This window comes from Trachurus trachurus, assembly GCF_905171665.1.
Source record: "Trachurus trachurus genome assembly, chromosome: 9".
In the NCBI taxonomy this organism is placed as follows: domain Eukaryota; kingdom Metazoa; phylum Chordata; class Actinopteri; order Carangiformes; family Carangidae; genus Trachurus; species Trachurus trachurus.
Window position 1 is genome coordinate 27,506,747 of NC_139895.1, and position 18,836 is coordinate 27,525,582.

Genomic DNA, 18,836 nt, shown 5'->3' on the forward strand with positions numbered 1-18,836 from the left:
ACCAATCAGCCAAACATGCTTATTTATTAATGAAAAGGGTTGTGCACAGCAACATAAGCATCTTCTTTAATTATGCTTGGGTATAATAACAACCCGCACCAAGGACTTTACTGTAGGACTGACGGAGAAATGAAAATGTCTTTTTTTAATTCATTTATTCAGTGGCCGTGCAGCTGGTGGCCAGGTGTGCAAAAACACACAGGAGTACTGCAGGAAAATAAAACCTCATAATATCCACATTAGTTTTGTATCTAATATTAGCCCTGCTGTTAATACAGCAGCACGATATATCACATTATAGAGCATGATATGGTACCTATCCCATAAATCTGTTGAACTATTTTTGCCTTAAATGAAACCCGAATGTTTCCACAAACAGACTGAAGGAATGTAATGTCGTTCAACCACAGACTTTGTCGTGGTGAAATCCCATGTGATATGAATGAATGTGTTGTGCTGTAAGTGTAGCTCGGGGAAATGAGAGCTGTGGTGGTACTGCGGATGCAAATATGTAATTACATGAAGTACGTAGATGAAATCGAAAAGGAGACTACATCATAAATAAACATGCCAATGCTTAGGGTAAATGGGTAATTTATTCTATTTATGAGTCAATGAAAACTGTGGAAGTAATTAGAAAGATTTTTGATGCTCCATACATTTATATTTCATTATGACACACGTCGTTTGTGCATCTGTAAACAAACTTGGGAAAGGCTGGGACATAGGCTATGATAATAGTTTTACATTCCTGTGCGATCACTGTGAAACCAACTGTGCAATTAAACCATATCAGCTGATAATACTGATCAGCATGCAGTGCTTTACAACAAGATTAGTGCTCATAATATCTCCCATCACCGAAAGCTATATGTTCAATGAGGACACAGTTTGTGTGAGTCAGAGTCTTTAAATACGCTCTCATTATGTTCACATGTGATCTTAGATGCTGATACTTGGACCATTATAATCTATGTTTATGTTAAGTCTGTGTTTACAAGTTAAAAGTAAAAATTTCCTCAAAATGTTTTGACTTTTGCTGCTACGACTGTGACCCTGACAAACCGCAGAGGTCGCTTCCGAGCTTTGTTGACAAACTTCCCAACGGCTTTCCTGTTTTCAGCTCATTGTTAGATATGAGTTTCCCAAGGACCGTGTGAGCTGTGGCGGCTCTGGCCTCATTTTCATTCGGGTCATTTCACACATGCTCTTTGATGCAACATAGGAGACGATTTCATGTGGCTGGTTCAAACTAAAAACAGCTGCTGCACTGCATCTTACCAAACCAAAGTTCTAACGGCATAAGTGTCAACACAATGAGAAGAGTGTCACTGCTGCAAACATGGTAGCAACTGCAAAAAATAAAACAGATGAAAACATCAGAGTGCTTCACACCTGCTCTCTGAGTAAAAATAACAGCAGAGCTCTGGCTTCCACACAGCAGCCTGATAGGTGGGATGTTTTGTTAGGCAAAGGTTTCAGTGGCTTGAACCATTTTCTGTAAGCTGAACTTAGTGGAGCACAACCGAATCACAGCTGGTCGAAGCATCTGACTGATTTCTACCATTTAAGCAACTACAGCACAAATTGGCAACACGGTGCTGCTCTAATTACATCTGTGCGGAGGTCTTGCGCTGCTACAAAGTCTTGAACAAGCAAATCATGTTTCTTTAATAATATTCTTTTTTTGCAGCTTTCAGATTGTCTTTCACAAACTTACATCATTTAACCAACATAGTTAGGTGCCAAGCACTAATGAGGCAGCATTAATCAATAATAAACAGAAATGCTGGAGCTCACCGAACCCCAATTACGGATGCAACAATTCTCCGAGCTTAATTTGACACACTTATTCCTGCAATCTTTCAAATTAAGTTGTAACCAGCTTTGAATGACTGGAATATACATATGGCAAAACACAACTCAATTTAACTTTATTTTAACAAATGACACGGTGAGAATAAAAGAGCTGTGTGAAAATTAAAACAGAGTCAGTGCTTGATAAAAAATGACTGGACTAGATCAAGGATACAGATGGACAGTGTAGAATTTTCTATGGATTTTTAATATTCACCAGACCGATTTAGGCTGACGCATTGCTTTAATGATGCTCTGACGCTCTGCTGTGCCTGCAGGATGCCACCTGTCTGGATGTGGGTGGACGTAATTGATGTTCACATCAGCATCATTATCCTATCCACACCTCCTCTGGATAATTGTTTCAATTTTCGCAGTAATGACATAATGTAAGTAAAACAGCATCCGTGAAACATGACATTTGCTCATTGTCAACGCGGTGTTGACTTGTTGACTCGCCACCTGCTCCAACGGCCCAATGGGGAAACATTAAATTTAGACGTGTGCAGCAGATGACTTACTGTTGATTCCCTTGGACGTGACGCTTCACCTCATTTCTTTCAGGCATGACTGATGTATGGTATCTATGTATCAAGTCAGACACAAGAAACATGCACAGAAGCGCCAACAACATCTCTCTAGTTAGTGTTTCCGTTTTTTTCTCTCTAACAGGTGCACACTGAATTTATCTCCCTTAAAATAAGGAACTCAACCTTTCTAATTATGCCACATAACATAAAGATAGAAAAACTTCTGCATACCAATTTTTAAATTGCTCATAAGTAATTATTATTATGGTTAATAATAACAGGAGAAATAATTACCCCCCCGTCGAGCCATTTTTGATCTAGATTTACAGTAAACAATTAAGGTAAGAGGTTTTTCTTGTATATTTAAGAATTCAGGTGAATGTTAAAATGTTTTGCCTTCTGACTCACTTTATCATTTCTTATGTATCACGCATTGACAAAGATTGTGTGCATTGTGTGCCTACCGAGGCACTGCTTTTCATTCTTTATCTTTATCTTTATCTTTTCTTATGCCTGCGACCATTAAAGAGGGATATGGATTAAGTAATTACACTGGTGTTTTGTTTGTTTAGTTTGAACCTTTTTCAACTTTAGCTTTTTTTACTTAGTAATTTCACTCTCAATTGCTGAAGTGGGGATTTATGCTTACAAAAGGGACAGAGAATGTTCGACACAACAAAGTGGTTGCCTATGGCACCAAATGAAGTGGCTGCCAGCGGTCCAAATGTGGTTACTCAAGGTGACCAGGCAATCATTAGTGAGAAGGACTGAATATACTTATTCCTGTTTAAGACATGTTGTGACTATTTTGTCTAATATACTGCTACTCCACCTTGACAGCCAAGTGTCTGAAATTGCTGTTATTTGTTTTGTTATCTACCAGGAGTAAATGAGAAAATACGTCTGTCCCTGCAGGGTCAGGCTTTTTATTTTTCTAATCACTTGAAAAATAAAAACCCTGCCCCTGCAGAGGGAAGTGCTACTTCCCATTTGCATATGTATTCCAACATAAACAGATGCATACAAAGGGAACTCCAATTCCACGCTTGCTTTGCATGTGAATGGGTTTACATGGGTCTTAAAAACATAATCTAACAGAAAAGTATGATTGTGGGCTCCAGGAGAGTTTTGGCACTGTCAGGATCACAAAGAGTGGTTCTGTGCAACTCAACATTTCCATTGGTCGCACTGGTGGGTCTGACATTTAGCAGGTCTCTCTCTGTGTTTTCCCCGCCTGAGATTGGCTCTGACCCCGATATCCTTCTTTGCAGAATGGGGGTAGGAAAAACAATAAGGTATGGGTGTACGTGTGAGAGCGCCCTGTACACCTCCTCGAGTGGCATCACAACCTTACAATGTACCGGTGATGCAAAATTAAGAGCACTATTGATTGTATTTTCATCAAGCCCAGACTAGACCCGACATAATCAGGTGGAGGTTGGAGTGGATGGATGAGGCAACAAAAACAAAAGTCTTTCAAACAGAAGGACTCTCTTCTTTCCCACATAATGAATGTTGTTGCTATTGACTATTCCGCAACTTTAACCTTCTGTTTATTGTTCAAACTATAAAAGTCCTCTAATCTAAAAAATAAAAAAAAACTCAAACCAAACTTTTTCCAAAACAAGAATACGTAGTTTTTTTTAATACTGAAATCCACCCAAACCAAGACTTTTCCACAACCTCAAGCAGTCGTACCACAAGGTCTGGTACACCTGTTGGTTGTATTCCCCTACAGGTTGTATTGTTGTTACCATGACAATGATGATAATCCCCTGGGTTATATTTGAGAGTAGGGACAAGTGACATATAAAGTTGTTTTAGTTGGAGGACAACCTCTGAAATGTGTCAGCGCTTTACGGTCAGAGAGGTTCCTGGATTGTTGAATACCACATTTATACTTCATGACCATTATGTTCCCAAGATGATGATGTCAAACACGTTGAACCCCCTGGTTGAATTCAGATGAAATCTCATGTAGTCAACACTGCCCGCCTCAACAAGAAACGCTGGTAGGGCTGGGACGATATGCTTTTCTCCCGATTTGATTCTTTCAAGATTTTTTAGGTGCCTATTCGATTTAAATTGCGATTCTTCGATATTGATATATTTTTGCGATTTTTAGTTTGCTTTTTTTAACACCAGACCATGTGAAAAAAGTGGAATGATGATGATGATGTCTACAGACTATATCAGGAGCCATATTTGCCCTAAAAAAATTTGACATGTGAGTCAGTTTTTAAGATTCATTCAGCAGTAATATGTTTGAACCATTTTAAAGTAAACTGCTACGTTTAGCTTAACTTATACTCTCTTTTCAAAAGCCTGGTCTGTAGCGATTGTAGCGAGATTGGGTGTCTCTTTCTTTGATTCAAAGTCAATTCTCATATGCACATGCATATACTGTACTGTAGATGTGTATCATCTGCAACAACGGCACAATTTTAAAAAAGCTCCACAGACAAGCTGTCAGAGTTCCTCTCTCTTCAGCCTGGTGTTTGACTGCACTTCAAAATGTGAAGATTTAACCTCCATCTGAGCGCAGATCACAGTCTCAGAGCACAGTGGAAGTGGCTGCTCAGCTGAAGCAGAGTGTGTGTTTCATAACGGCAAGAAAGAAAAACAGCGATCGTCCTCTCTCCTCGATAGAGGGTCGGGTTGCTGATGGACACAAGCCTAGTCACAGACATTCAATAGAGTATTTTAATCTTATCAGTTACGGTTATTAATCGGTTAACGAGCGCCGGTTAGCTTAGCTTGCTGCAACGCTGTGTATGGAAGCCTGTGAGGGTGCGCAGAGAGACGGTGGAAACGTTAATAAAAAATCGATTTTTGAAGTTCATGAATCGATTCAGAATCGTAGAGGAGGATAAGAATGGCAATTCTCCCCCACCCCTACTTACAGGTGTCTTTATTGTATCTCTGAGTGTGCCAGCTTATACAGTATCAGGGCCAAATAGAAAACAGTCCAGTGAGCTACGCAGCAGAGATTTATGTTTTTCTGGTCACCGAGTGTATATTTGATTGTCCAGCTCATTAAAACAGCAACACACTCGAGTTCTGTCTGAGACCTTGTGTGTGTGTGTGATTTTCTTAACGCCTGACTGGAGCAGCTCAGCCTCTGGTCAAATACTGAGATTATATCCATAACCACAGAAGTCATTTGTCACTTTCGCACGCATAAATACACCACCTGCATTCCCGCCTTTTTTTCTGCTAATACATCTCCCCAGGCCTTTCCATTTTGCTGCTGCTGTTGTTGTTGCTGGTGCATTTCTCTGTAAAACCTATTATGGAGAGAAGGAATTAGAGGGAAGTATCTAGGTAAGAGACAGCTAATTGTAATAACCTGACACAAGTGAGTAATTTAGCTGCCTAAACACAAGCCCTGAGATCTTGAAGGAGCACTTTAGAAAGAAAGAATTAAGCTGGAGGCCATTACACACCAAGACATTTAGACAGAAAAAGAAGATCCATCTTTTTGCTGGGTTGGATTTAAATATTAAACGTTCCTGCGTACAGTCTCAGGACAGAATTCTGAAATTATCACAGAAGTTAACATAATATTGTGCATATTGTATTCTTTGTTCCCGCCTGCCCTCCAAACATGCATTATTTATTAGGAATCATCTATCATTAATCATGTACGACATGCCAGTTAAGTCAGTAATCACAGAAAAACTGTGACCATGCAGCACTCACTTAATGGACAAAATTAGGTCATACTTTAACTAAAGCCTGATTTAATTTCATGTTCTGGTTCCACATGATCGACATTGATAAATAGGACTTTGTTTTCTCCTGATATACAAAGTGATGGCTTCGCAACAAAAACACTGACACATTTTAAGTGACATATTATTTAACAAATGTGTTCTATTAATGTGCATTGACATTTTACACTGGTGTATACTGAGATTTGCAAAGGAATGTAGCCTGTTTCAATTTGCATTAATGAAGAAAGATGTCCTTATGATTCACTTCACTTGAAGTAAAACTGTGGCGGTTTGACCACGAACGCTACGGCAAAGGAAGCCAAATATAGCACAAACTCGGACCTGATTTTAAGAAGATTCAGTGAAAGAAATTGCCAACAACTAGTGTTGTTCAAATATTAGGAGTTGGATATACACCTGGTGGTGTTAATTCTCCAGTCTCCAGTCTATTAAAGGTGTTCTAGAAGAAAAAGGTGAGACAAGATGACAATTAAAATAAACCAGTCAGACTTGAAATGGAGAAAAATAATGAAACACAATTGAAATATGGCATTAATTTCTGGAACATTATTATTGCTCCACAGAGATCTGATGTCTACCACCATTTTCAGTCTCTACAGTGGAGCAAAAGCTTCAGTGAATGTACTGTATATATGAACATATCAGACAGAAGCACACTAATGATTTTAATTGACCGTTTGAACATTTCAACCTATCAGAAATGTTAAAAATTTAATGTCTCAGGTTAGTCTGATTTTTGATCCGGCAGCCATCAGAAACATTTTAAATGTCTTTATAAGTGTGTGTGTGCTCTACGCCCTGTTTATACATGCTGGATGGTTAAGTCTGTTCTGATTTGCTGATAGGCCAACTCCCCATCTGAGCCAAAATACTGTTTCTGAAATGAAACTGCACATAAAAACAAGTGGGTGGATACCAGCATGCACATGAGAATGCACATCCACATCATAAGCATGGAGTCACATCATAAGCATTTTCACTAACTGTGGCTGGCAACTGGTTTACAGGTTTTGTAAATGTATGCAGATGTATTTTTAAGTCCATAAATATGCTGCTCTTTGCAGAGTCTAATTGCTTCAAGGGAAGCCATGATCAGTATCAAACTATAACTGTCTGCAACATAAGGATAACAATAGATGGCAGAGAAGCAGAACGCACCGCAGATGTGATTCTGCTGTTCTCCATCAATAAAAAACACTACAAACCTGCCTAGGGGTAAGTAGTAGGTAATCCTATCAATATAAAAATCCCCTTTAGAGATACACAGAATACATTTCACTTATTTCAAGCAACTCAAACTATAAACGAAAATATGCAGTACCTAATTATAACGTGAATATTTCTTTTGCTTTTGCTGTGTTCAACACACTAACTGGATAGAAGTATAACTGTGACAGCAAAAAATGAAATAATCAGAACAGGAGATGATCAGAAGTAATTCAAGAAAGGTGCTGCAACGCTACCAAACACCGGTCTTGACCCAGTTTTTTCATTCATTTTAAATCAGAACTGATTTGATGCTGATTTTCTACCACGCTGGGTTTTTTTTTTTTTCAGCCACCTGGAGACAAAATTAGCAGCATCTTTAACCTGAACATCATATTTCTCAGGGAGGAACCAGGGCATATGACTCATTCAGGGTGGGAGCTTAGATCATGACAGGGTGCTATATGAAGCAGACCACAAGCTAAGAAAGGGAGACTTTCCATTACGGTGTCGGCACTGACCGAACCTTGCACCTCCTTAAAGAGGTGGGAGATATTACAATAAATCTGTGATATCATACATCAGCGGAATATCCAACAAAACAGCTGGAACTGACGCAAGGGATAAAATGAGAGGTTACTAGTCAACGAAAGGTTTGAGGTCAAGATGGCAGAATCAGGAAGCACATCAGAGCAGAAAAATAAAGCTCTGCTATTTATCTTGCCATGTTTATGCAGTGTATACTAATGGGCTTCTTGCAGGTTGCTCTCTGCTCTACCACATTTCCCCAATGGGAGTGCTTCCTCCCAGCAGCAGAGCCAGGCTGTGCTAATTCTGGAGACATCCAGGTCTGGGGCAGAGCCTTGCCAAACTCCCACGTGGGAGGGACCAGCACAATATGAGTCTGACAGCAAGATGAACCCCTGGAAGAAAAAAAAAAAAATCTGTATAACCCAAGGGGTTACGTGCTGGGAGCAGGGTGCAATTGTTTTCCTCATTTCCTCAGGCTTGTAAAGCTGATCCACTATCAGTGGCGGGCTGTTATGCCATGAGCATGGCAATGAGCTTGCTTTCTCTGGGCCTTTTGACATTTCTTGCCATGTAATAGCAAGCGAAAACCTATTAAGCTGGTAATCAAATGATGTATCCAGAGGGAAAAAGCATTCTGAGGCACAGACGTTACTTTAACATGATTGAAAGTTTCTTGTTTGAGGTGCTTACCTAAGCTTTGATATACTTTATTTAATTTGGTACAAAGAGGTCGCTGCATTTAATTTTCTGAAGAGCTTATCTTGAAAATGGCATTACAAAACAAAGAAAGTTTTATACAAAATAAAAAATATGCTAAAAGTCCAGTATTGACTTATTTAGCCAGGAAAAAAACACAGAATGAACAATGAACTTGGATCCAATATATTCTTCGGGAACAGATGATCTAAAATGACGCATCTGTGTGAGCTGGGCAGTAGGTGTTGATAGGCCAGACAGATTATCATCAGGCTGACATCAGCTCCCAGCTCTGACTCATCCGTGCCCCCAGGACAGACTAGAGAGTAGACAGACGGCTGTGAGGTGAGAGGGAGGTCATCACACACACATCAAACCAAATTACATCATCCAACCCTGAAAACCTATTCTTTATAAACTTTCTAGGACCCAGCAAAGCACCCAGATACATACTGTAACTGTACGGGGCTTATGGTTAGTGTAAAAATGAAAAGCTAGGCCAATTTTCTTTTTTTGTGCGTGTGCATGTCTCTCTCTGTGTGTGCCTGGTGTTTCATGAAAGCAGATTAAATTCTACTAAACACTACAATTTGGTGGGGCGCCTGGGTGGCAGAGAGGAAAACCACTTGGCCTCCGTCACAGCAACCCGGGTAAGCGGGATTTGAAGGCTGCCGTTCCAAATTGTTAGATAAAAAAGAAAAAGAAAAAATAGTGAACACTTCAAGAGTATTGAGTTAGCAGACTGGAAATGGCGATACATTTCTGAATACAAATTCTTACAGTTATATTACCGGCATAATTTAAGCGTGTTGTGCCTGAGCTGCATTACTCACTGGCAATTCAACAAATACAGAGGCAACACATTGTAGGAAATGGTGATGTGAGCTGATTCTAACAGCATGTGGTGGATGTTGATGTGTTCATTCAATTTTGAGGAGGTCATTAGAATGAAAGACGGTGATGTGATTTTGAATGGAAATTGCACCCATCAGATTCGTAATAATGCAGGCGCTCTGATAAATTGATGTTTAATATTAGTGAATACGACCATTAAGACACAAAACACTAATCAAATGGTATAATTCAAGAAAGGTACCTCCTTTCATGGGATATCTATAATGAAGCTAAACTGCATAGATCCTTAAAAAACAAATGCAGCATGGGTTTGGTTTCATCTTGTGTGCGTAAAGAGTGACATAACTGCCAAGGAAGCGCTGTTCAAAACAGCAGACTGTGTGTGTGCACGTGTGTGTGAGTGTATGGTCACTTTCCCCTCCATCATGGCCCTTACATAAGTGCAGTGCTGCTTAGCCACAATGGCCTTCTAAAGGAAAAAGAGAGAATTTAACTGCTCCCGCTCATTTCACAGATTTTCCAGACAAATAATTTCAGGTTTGTGCCCACTAGCGCCAACCCTCTGTCCGTCCCGCTCTTTTTGGCCTATAATTACATGCCATTCATTTGATTTGTTCATTAGTTCAAGCCTCGGCTGGGTAGAGGCAAAACGGAACCCTCTTATTAGTGGTTCATGACTCTACTCTCTCCATGGTGAGCGTTGGAGCTACGGTGGAAAACAGCAGCAGAGCAGTGGGAGAGGGGAAGCTGGCAGGGAGACCTTATTTTAACCTAGAGCACAAATCTTCATGAAGAGAGACAGTGGGGAAAGCACACTGTCATAATAAGTCTATATCCATAAAACCTCTTACATGAAAACGCTGCTGTGGTGTTCAGCAGGTCGATAAACTCTTGATCAACAAACACTGAGACTACACATGTCAAAAACTAAAGGCATAAACCAACTTTTTGGAGATCAAGCATTTTCTCTGTGTAGATCACAGTTGCATTTTTTCCATCCTATGCAACGTGGTGCTTTTCAGACTATTTAATCAAATTAAAGTTGCTTTAATCCACTTAACATACAGTACAATCATATTATCATGCAGAACAGCTGCATCAACACTTGAATGGGGGAGGATATAGAACTAGGACAGCCTACTGGATCAAGGACCTTATACGTTGTCACAGAGTTGAGTTTACTTTGGATTAGTCTTTACATTCCATTAAATCTATTCCAAAATAGTATCTACCGGTATTCATTCTGTAGCGTATATGAAGCTAATTTATTTTTATTTATGCTGTTATTCATTCATTTTCCTGATTTTTATGGATTGCTGAATGGGTGGAATTACTCTCCTGTATATCTGCCTCACCACTCAGGTTTAAGTGAGAGTCATCAGTCTTTATTTTGACAATTACAATCACAAAACACGCCTCGCCAGTGTAGCACGCACTTTGTGAGGGATGTGCAGTTGTAGATGAGCTCCTGTGGCCCATTTTTCACCATAACCCAATAATCTGAAAGCACAAAAAAGCAACAAGCAATGCAACTGATGGGAGAATTCTACCTGGTGAGCAACTTTCACTGCGCAACATCATAATGAGTCTCTGCTGTCTATCCGTAGTCTGTTAACTAGAGAGGCATTCATATTTTATGACTATTTATTCATCACTACAGGCAGGTATGCAGGTTGATGTCAGCTGCATTCAGTTCTTTCACATCAAACCAGATCATGCTAATCATAAATATGTATCAAGGGATATCATAAATATTAACTGATGCATAACACAGGCCCAACATACACTGAGTTCAGAATTCTGCCTTTAATTTTGATTTTGTCAGATTTTTATTTTATTTTCACTTTACATTTGTATAAATAGTGGGTGAGGAAATATGTGAGCTCTAACCAGTGTGCAGCATTCACTTACAGAGGTATTACTGGCACTGAAATAAATCCGCATTAAGGGGGAAAGACAAAAATAAGATGTTTTTGTTGTTTGAATGTTTGCCTTAGCAACATTAAGCCCGCAGTTATGCTGGCAGCTCCACGAGGCTACAGTTAGCACTTCAGCACGCTAACCATGACTGTGCATAGTGATGCTAAGCAGGTATAATGTTAGCCATGTTTACAATGAAAACAAAACACAACAGAAGTAAATGGGAATGTCATTAGATTTGGTATTAGATACCATATGGCATAATTGGACAGATGAGAAATTCCGACTTGATTATGGTGCCACATGGAAAGTGAGTGGATCACCAAGAATGTCATTGGATACCACATTTCAAGGCAAGGCATGTTTCAACCTCATGGTGGAGCTAGAGGTAAAGTCAGAGGATCATGAAAGTCAGTAGGATTCATCCTCTAATGAACATGAATATCTGTAGAGTTCAGTCTGGACCAAAGGAACCACACAGACTGACAATGACTGATAGGCAGTGCCATCCATGCAGGATGGTTAGCTTTAGCAATGCAAATTAATTTCTAAAAAAAAAAAGAAGAAGAAGAAGAAGAACGAAAATTATGTCAAATGTAAAATACAAATTATATTATAATTCAGAGTAGTAAATAAACATTATCTGAGACATATTTTCTGCTCTACAAACACAATTCATACTTATTGTAGTCCACTTACTGTAGCCTCACTGTGATGTTTTCAGCTCATTATTCAGCTTGTGTCAAAACAACAGGACAGGTCACCTAATGTTATGAGATAAATACTTCAGATGGTGCAAATGAAAGCGGTAAGAAAGATACAAGAGCTATAACCACTCTCCATATGAGATCAAAAGACAGGTTCTTTATTCTTTGCACACACTGAGATCAGATGAGAGCTGGTTTAAGGGACTGTCGTACCAACAGGGGAGCATTACATCCCAGTGATTTTCATCCACATGAAAAGCAGAGCACTGCTGAGAGTGGCAAAGGATGAGGTCTTCAATAACACACATAATTCTTTTCTTCCTGTTCCAAGCACAGTGGCAGCAAAATCCAGCGTAATCGCCCAGTGCGGCTGGAAAAAGAAGCTTTCTGCCTCTTCAAGGTGTCAGCATACAGTCCTTACACAATTACTGGATATGCTGCAGCTGTAATTAAAGTCCCCTTTCAGCACTCCACACACCATGACCTTTTCTAAGGCAAACACTCATTGTCTCACTTAGAACAAAGGCCCCTCCACTGGGATGTACAATGGACATTTTTATGATTGTGAAAAAAGAAAAATATATGCAAGCAATGGCATGCATGACAAAAAATGTATAGGCCCATCGGAGAAACGAGGCTGGATGGGTTTCACCCATCATTATGAGTGGATGTCAGCGGCAACTTTGGCAATTAACACTTGAGACAGAATACCCTCGATAGGCACCATCATAACCTATAATCAGAAGATATGCAAATGATAGAGATGTCTCCCCCGACACTGCAGTGCCAGTTGTCTTCTGGTTCCCTGGGAACTCTCCTGTCAGCACTCAAGCAGAAGAATGGGAGTGATAGCAGAAAGGGCTGTTTGTTTAACATGTCACTGGAACAGCCTGTTGAGAGGGAGGGAGCAGATGGAAGAGCAGAATAGACAGGGAATCTATCTAGAAAGGGTACCACTGTCCTCCAAGTCACTTGTATACGCCTAAAAAGCACTTACAGCGCAGCACAGAATCGTAAAATACTCACTGCAAATAAACACCGACACCTTTTCCATCTTACTGTAAATGGCATGCCTATTAAAAAAGGGGGTTAGTTAAAGTTTAAGAGTTTGCTACAGTATCACTCCTTTTCACGACTTAAAAATTAATCATGCACATGAAGACTTGATTATACACCACACATTTTCCTTCGGTTCCCCTCCCACAACCACGCTGTCTCAGAGACAAAATACGAAGAGACACACACAAGTGTGGCCTCTTGTCTATGAAATGACACCTTATTTTGTTCTCATTTAAGCTTTTTATATTCAGTAAGAGGGTGGGGTACAAAGGGCCTAAAGCTGTCTTGGGTCATTAAACCACACATTTTCTTTCTTCTTTCAGAATGTGTGTTCCTGGCACTTACGACAGGGAAAGCTGACAGATTAGACAGGGGGCTCCTTCACAGGCTGGCTGTGGGCTTCAGGAGGGTGGGCTGCTCGCTGACGCTTGGGGCAGCAAAACCATGCCTGTCACTGTTTGACGCGCCAGTCCACAAGTGCAGTCACAGGGAGCTATGATTGATGATATTATGTACTCACGCAGGATCTGAATGCCAGCGCACTCCTATGATTTAATCCCTGTTCCTTCATCAAACATCCAGGCGCAGCAGATGTACTGCACAACGACAAATCTTTTTTTCCCGGAGGCCAGCGCTGTTAGTGTCAAAACCACCATTACTAATCAGTTCTTTGAGGCAGCAGCACTGACTGACTACAGGAGCTGCAACACAAATCACTGTTTATATCCACTTTACAAAGTGGATGTGAAAATGCTAAATTAGCAAATTCTTATCAGAAAATTTTAATTTAGTTTCATCTTAATGTAATTTTCTTTTTCTTAACATACCAGAAAAAAATGGTAGATGGTAGATCTATTATGACCTTGGCCTCCAGTGCATTTATTGGGTAGAAAACCCACCTCCCACAATATTCTCCATGGTGGCTGTGAGCACAGTTCTACCACAGAGACAAAACATTAGGATTTCCTTGAACCCTCTGAATGTAAAAAAAAAAAAAAAAAAAAAACCTTTTTGGAAATGGCATGAATGTCTTTTTGTCCTGCACAGACAAAATCCTTCAAAAATCCTTCTTGTTTGACAAGACTGACCCCTAGTGGTGATTCAAGAAACATAATTTAAAACATGAGGATGCAGCCCTCTACATGATTGTCAACACCACAGAAACATTAATCCCTTTGTTTCATGTGACCAAGTACAACACAGGGGTCAGGCTACACACAGACATCAAGTCTGCTAACACAAACTTCAGCATGAGAGTCAAAACTGTCAGGCTGTAAATCCTAGAATAAGCAGAGCTACACTGCTGAGATTAAGCCAACCATCCCCCAGTCAGACCACAAAGAGTTCATTGTGCTTGGATAGCATATAAAAAGGAGAAAGGAGAAAGGAGAATGATTTTGGCAGTGATTTTCAGTTATAGTTTGGCCTCACTGGCCTCACAAGGTTATGAAATCGCTCCCAAAACTAGATGTATTCAATGCTGGTGCTCAGACACTGCAGAGTGAGAGGCGAGGAGATGAGAGTCTTGTTGAATTGGAAATATCAAATGACAGACAAAGAAGAAAGAAGAAAAGAAGAAAAAAAGAAAGAAAGAAAGAACTGTGCTTAAAATATCTAAAATTACAGCTGGACAGCAACTCTATATTCATAACAGCGAAAATATGAAGTGCCATAGAAAACAACAGATGCTTACAGGACTACATTTGTGACAGCCAGGTATTCATTAATGTGAGTTTCACTATTGTTTTGCGATTGAAAAGCCCATACAATACATACACTATGGGACAATACAGCAAGTAAACAGGATTATCTATGTAATAAAAAGTGACAGTTCCAGCGTCACTGCAGTGGCACATCTTTACAGAGGAGGAAACCTACCTTTACATCTGAAGATACACGACCTCAGATCAAAGAAGAGGTGGCCGCTGATGCATCATTGGTAGCGACAAATTATCATCAATACCACTCTACCGCATTATCATCAATCTCTCTCTCATAAGACAAAAGTATCTCTCCATGCTAAATCGTGAAATCGATGCATTTCTATCACTGAGAGGAATTGGTCTCCGAGTGGTCTCTGCGGCTGAGTAATGTGAAATCTATCACAGGTTAGTCCACATGGCCTGGACAAGATCAGAGACAAGACTCCAGAAAATTGTATTGATCAGCCGCCATGAGAATGCAACTGAGGAGCGAAAATGTGAGTCGAATTTGAAACACTTTGAATTGAAGATAAGCCATCTTTAAGAATAATTTATAGTACAACAATATTACACCTATAGGACTACCTTATCACCTACTGCTTTATTATTACCTACTATACTGACAAAATGCCGGTTTTAAACATAACAAAAATTTCAGCGAGTGCTTATTTAGATCTATGCAACTAATCATTAAATATCAAATTGGCAAATAAGATTTGTTTCCGATTGGCGATGACACTACTGGTGCACTTGAGAAAAGTCATTCAAGAGCTACAGTTTCACTTACCTTGGGCCACTTGGGATTGAGCTCACAAGCTTTTTCAGCATCTTCCAGAGCCGCTTGGTGATGTCCCAATTTGAGAAGAGCTGCTGAACGGTTACTATACAGGATGCAGTTCTGTGGGTCTGCTTGCAGGGCCTCGCTGTACAGATGAACGGCCGCCTGGAAGTCGCCACGCTGACACGCCTCGTTGCTCTGCTGCACTTTCTCCATGAACTCTGCTTTGCTGAGACCATACCTGGCCGTGTCGTCTCCAGGAACACATCGGATAGGTCTTCCCACTGTCCGAGAGCCGAAGATTGAAAACTGGAGAAACACATAGAGAGGCATGAAAGAGCAATAATCGGTGTGACTGAAAAATACTTTTACAGTTAAATGCAAGGAATGCCTTGCAGCAATGCCTTGCTTTTGAGTAGTTTTATATCAAACTGCTCTACTAGAGCTACACACTGGCCAGAGGTACCACAGTGGTTTGAACATGCAGCTCAAGTGTAAGCGAATATTGCATATGTGAGGTGTATGACAAATGATAAAAATATGTATGCAACGGTCCTGTGGGTTCAGTGAGATTAATAAACTTTCCACAGCATAGCACAGTTATAATTGTACATTTGTAATTGCTGAATTTCATTTATATTTGTCTGATTATGTAATGTAATTATGTAATTGCAGCCATCATTACATATTCTCCCTGTGTATTTTCTGTTGTGACCAGTCAAAGTCAATGTCAGTTGTAAAAGAAACAGCCATAAAAACCAGAGAGGATGTCAGCAATATAACTGATGAAAGCTGCTCTAATTTGGCTCAAATTAAAATTTTAAAGGTTGCAGCAAAGAACAGAGAGACAGCATCCAAAATCCACTCCAAACCCCACTCTAAAAGATTAGATAATTAACATAACACAAGAAGGACAATTGCTTTATCTTTCGGGGAATATTCTGTTATGACAGTAGTTTTAAAAGCATCTCCACAATAATGTGTTGAATTATTGTTGACAAAATTTTTTCTTACAGAATAAGCCTTATACGGCTGATTTTTCTCACGTACTGCAGTTACTCCACCTCTGTTTACAAAGGACAGATTCATCAAGGTTTAAAATGGGATGGGATTTAAGTGTACAAGGTTTTATCTTTCACGTCCTATTAGTTCAAATAAAGCCTTTATTTGTTCTGATGTTCACAGCCATTTGCTTGTTATTCTTCTATAAAGAGATTTGGACGCACAGCAGCAGTGTAAAGTTCATCCTAATAAAGACATCTTCATTACACTGATAAATCTCCCACCACAACAAGATAATACCTGCCTTAGAGCAAGGCCATCAGCATTAATGTGAGATTGAATCTATTATAGTTCCCATTCATATTTAACTTGTTGCACTCACGAACCAACTGGCAGACAAGCCATGTGAATGCAAACCAATTATCATATTGATTCAAGTCTTACTGTAACTGCATCCGACCAATAAAGTCTGATTGATGAAGTAGGCCAGTGCCGCATCCATTTAACATGGATGGTTTGCTGAGTATTGGTGAATCATGAAATTCATCTCAGGTTGCATGTTTTTTGGGCCAGCTTCCATTATACCTCTTTCTCACCACACCTCCTCAGACTGAATTCTGGGATAGGGCAGGCTTGGTAATTACTTCCAGAGGCCCAGGGAGTAGCAGCAACAGACATGAGGGCTTTGGGTATCAAGCGGATTCAAAATCTAGTTACAATGGGGGTACCTATCTGCTACTTTCTTACACCCTTTTACCTTCATCTTTCACACGTTTTCTAGTTCTTCCTTTCTTGTAACAATTAAATCGTGTGTATCTTTATAACAACAATTCGGAAAGGACTGAATGACTCATTTGCTTTGGTTGAATTCTTAACCATTGTTTGTTTTCATATTTTGCTTGTAATAGAAAATTCAACCCTTGTAGATTAGGAGGAGGTCACTCATGCTTCACTAACAGTTAAGGTGAACCAGTGGGAAATGTGCACAGAGGTTTTAAAAACAAGTGTTAACTGCTGAGTTTATTGCTGCGGGTGCCATGAGAGGCAATCCACCTCTCAGGAGTAAACAAAGAGACTGAGGGGGCGACGTCCACACACCACAGCTGACAGCACTGTCACACACACCGACATTGAAAGCCTTGCTCTTAAAGGAATGTCAGCAGAAGCATCTATTATAGATCAGTGCTTCCAGGGCCCCCGATTGCATGCATGCAGGTTTAGTCTTCAAACAAACTTCAGCAGAAATCAGCTAGTTAGCAGGATCAGAGAGAAGGCAACTAATCCAGCTGATTTTTTTTAGGGGAAGGTCCAATCTCATCTGCTACAGCATTGTGGGGGCTGCCTACAGTGTGTGGGCAGCACTGGGCAGGAAGGGTGGAGAGATAATGAAAGCCTAGACCAATACAGAGGACACCGTACCAACTTAATCACAAGGAGACAGACAGAGAGAGATTAGCTCAAGTCTCCAAAGGCAAATATAGTCTGGACTGCACATATTTACAGTTTTGTTGGGGAATTATGTGGATTTACTCATGGCAATACACACAAACTTACTGCCTGAGGGGACTTGGCAATGCAAGCCTCTCTGTTCATGCAATAACAATACAAGTGTGGTTTGAGTTTACAGTCTATTTTCTCATCTTTGTAATTTTCCACTGTCGTTAGATCGCATTTAAGTTGGATATCATCTGCAACAGTTGAGCCCACACATAGGACTGTGCAGTACAATACAGTATGCATGACTGGAAAATCGATAGAGGTCTTTTACGAGGTTTTCGCAGGAACGGTCACTTGGTATTTCCTGTTCAGGACGCGAGGTAAAAAAAAAAAAAAAAAAGAAAGAAAGGGAAAAAAAAGTGTTATCCAGGAGGCAGTTAAATACCAACAACTACAAAGGTGGCATACCGCAACACAGTGTGTAATGCAGTTTTTAAAAAAAATCCATTTACCTTTTCTTTCAGAGTCGCTTGCTTCTCCATCCTGTCTGGCTGCTTTGGTTTGTGCGGCGGGTTATCGCTCTCATCCCATCACAGTCCTTGTTGACTGTTTTTTCGACTATTTAAGCATCAAGAGGTGTTCAAAATGCAGTCAAGAAGCCCACGTAACAGTGCAGGTGTCGACAAACTGCAGAGAAAATCCACAAAAACGGAGCTGTGTGGCGTCCTGGAGAAACTTTTCTCAGGGAAAGTGCGCCATGTTGTCAAATCTTTTCCTTTTTTTTTCGTGTCTTTTTTCCCTTGTTGCCATAGCGGATT

General features: G+C 40.1%; 1 protein-coding gene across 2 annotated transcripts in view; it reads right to left on the reverse strand.

Annotated features, from left to right (window-relative positions):
* Positions 1-18,601, reverse strand: part of LOC310990925 (tetratricopeptide repeat protein 28-like) — a 172,072-nt gene extending 153,471 nt beyond the window's left edge. For both annotated transcript variants that reach the window (XM_083978486.1, XM_083978487.1), the window contains exons 1-2: positions 18,531-18,601; positions 15,589-15,888 (exon numbers count right to left, since the gene is read on the reverse strand). In XM_083978486.1, coding sequence (XP_083834612.1) covers positions 15,589-15,888; positions 18,531-18,560 — 330 coding nt within the window. In that variant the 5' untranslated portion in view covers positions 18,561-18,601. The remainder of the gene's footprint in view (positions 1-15,588; positions 15,889-18,530) is intronic.
* Positions 18,602-18,836: the final 235 nt, after the last annotated feature.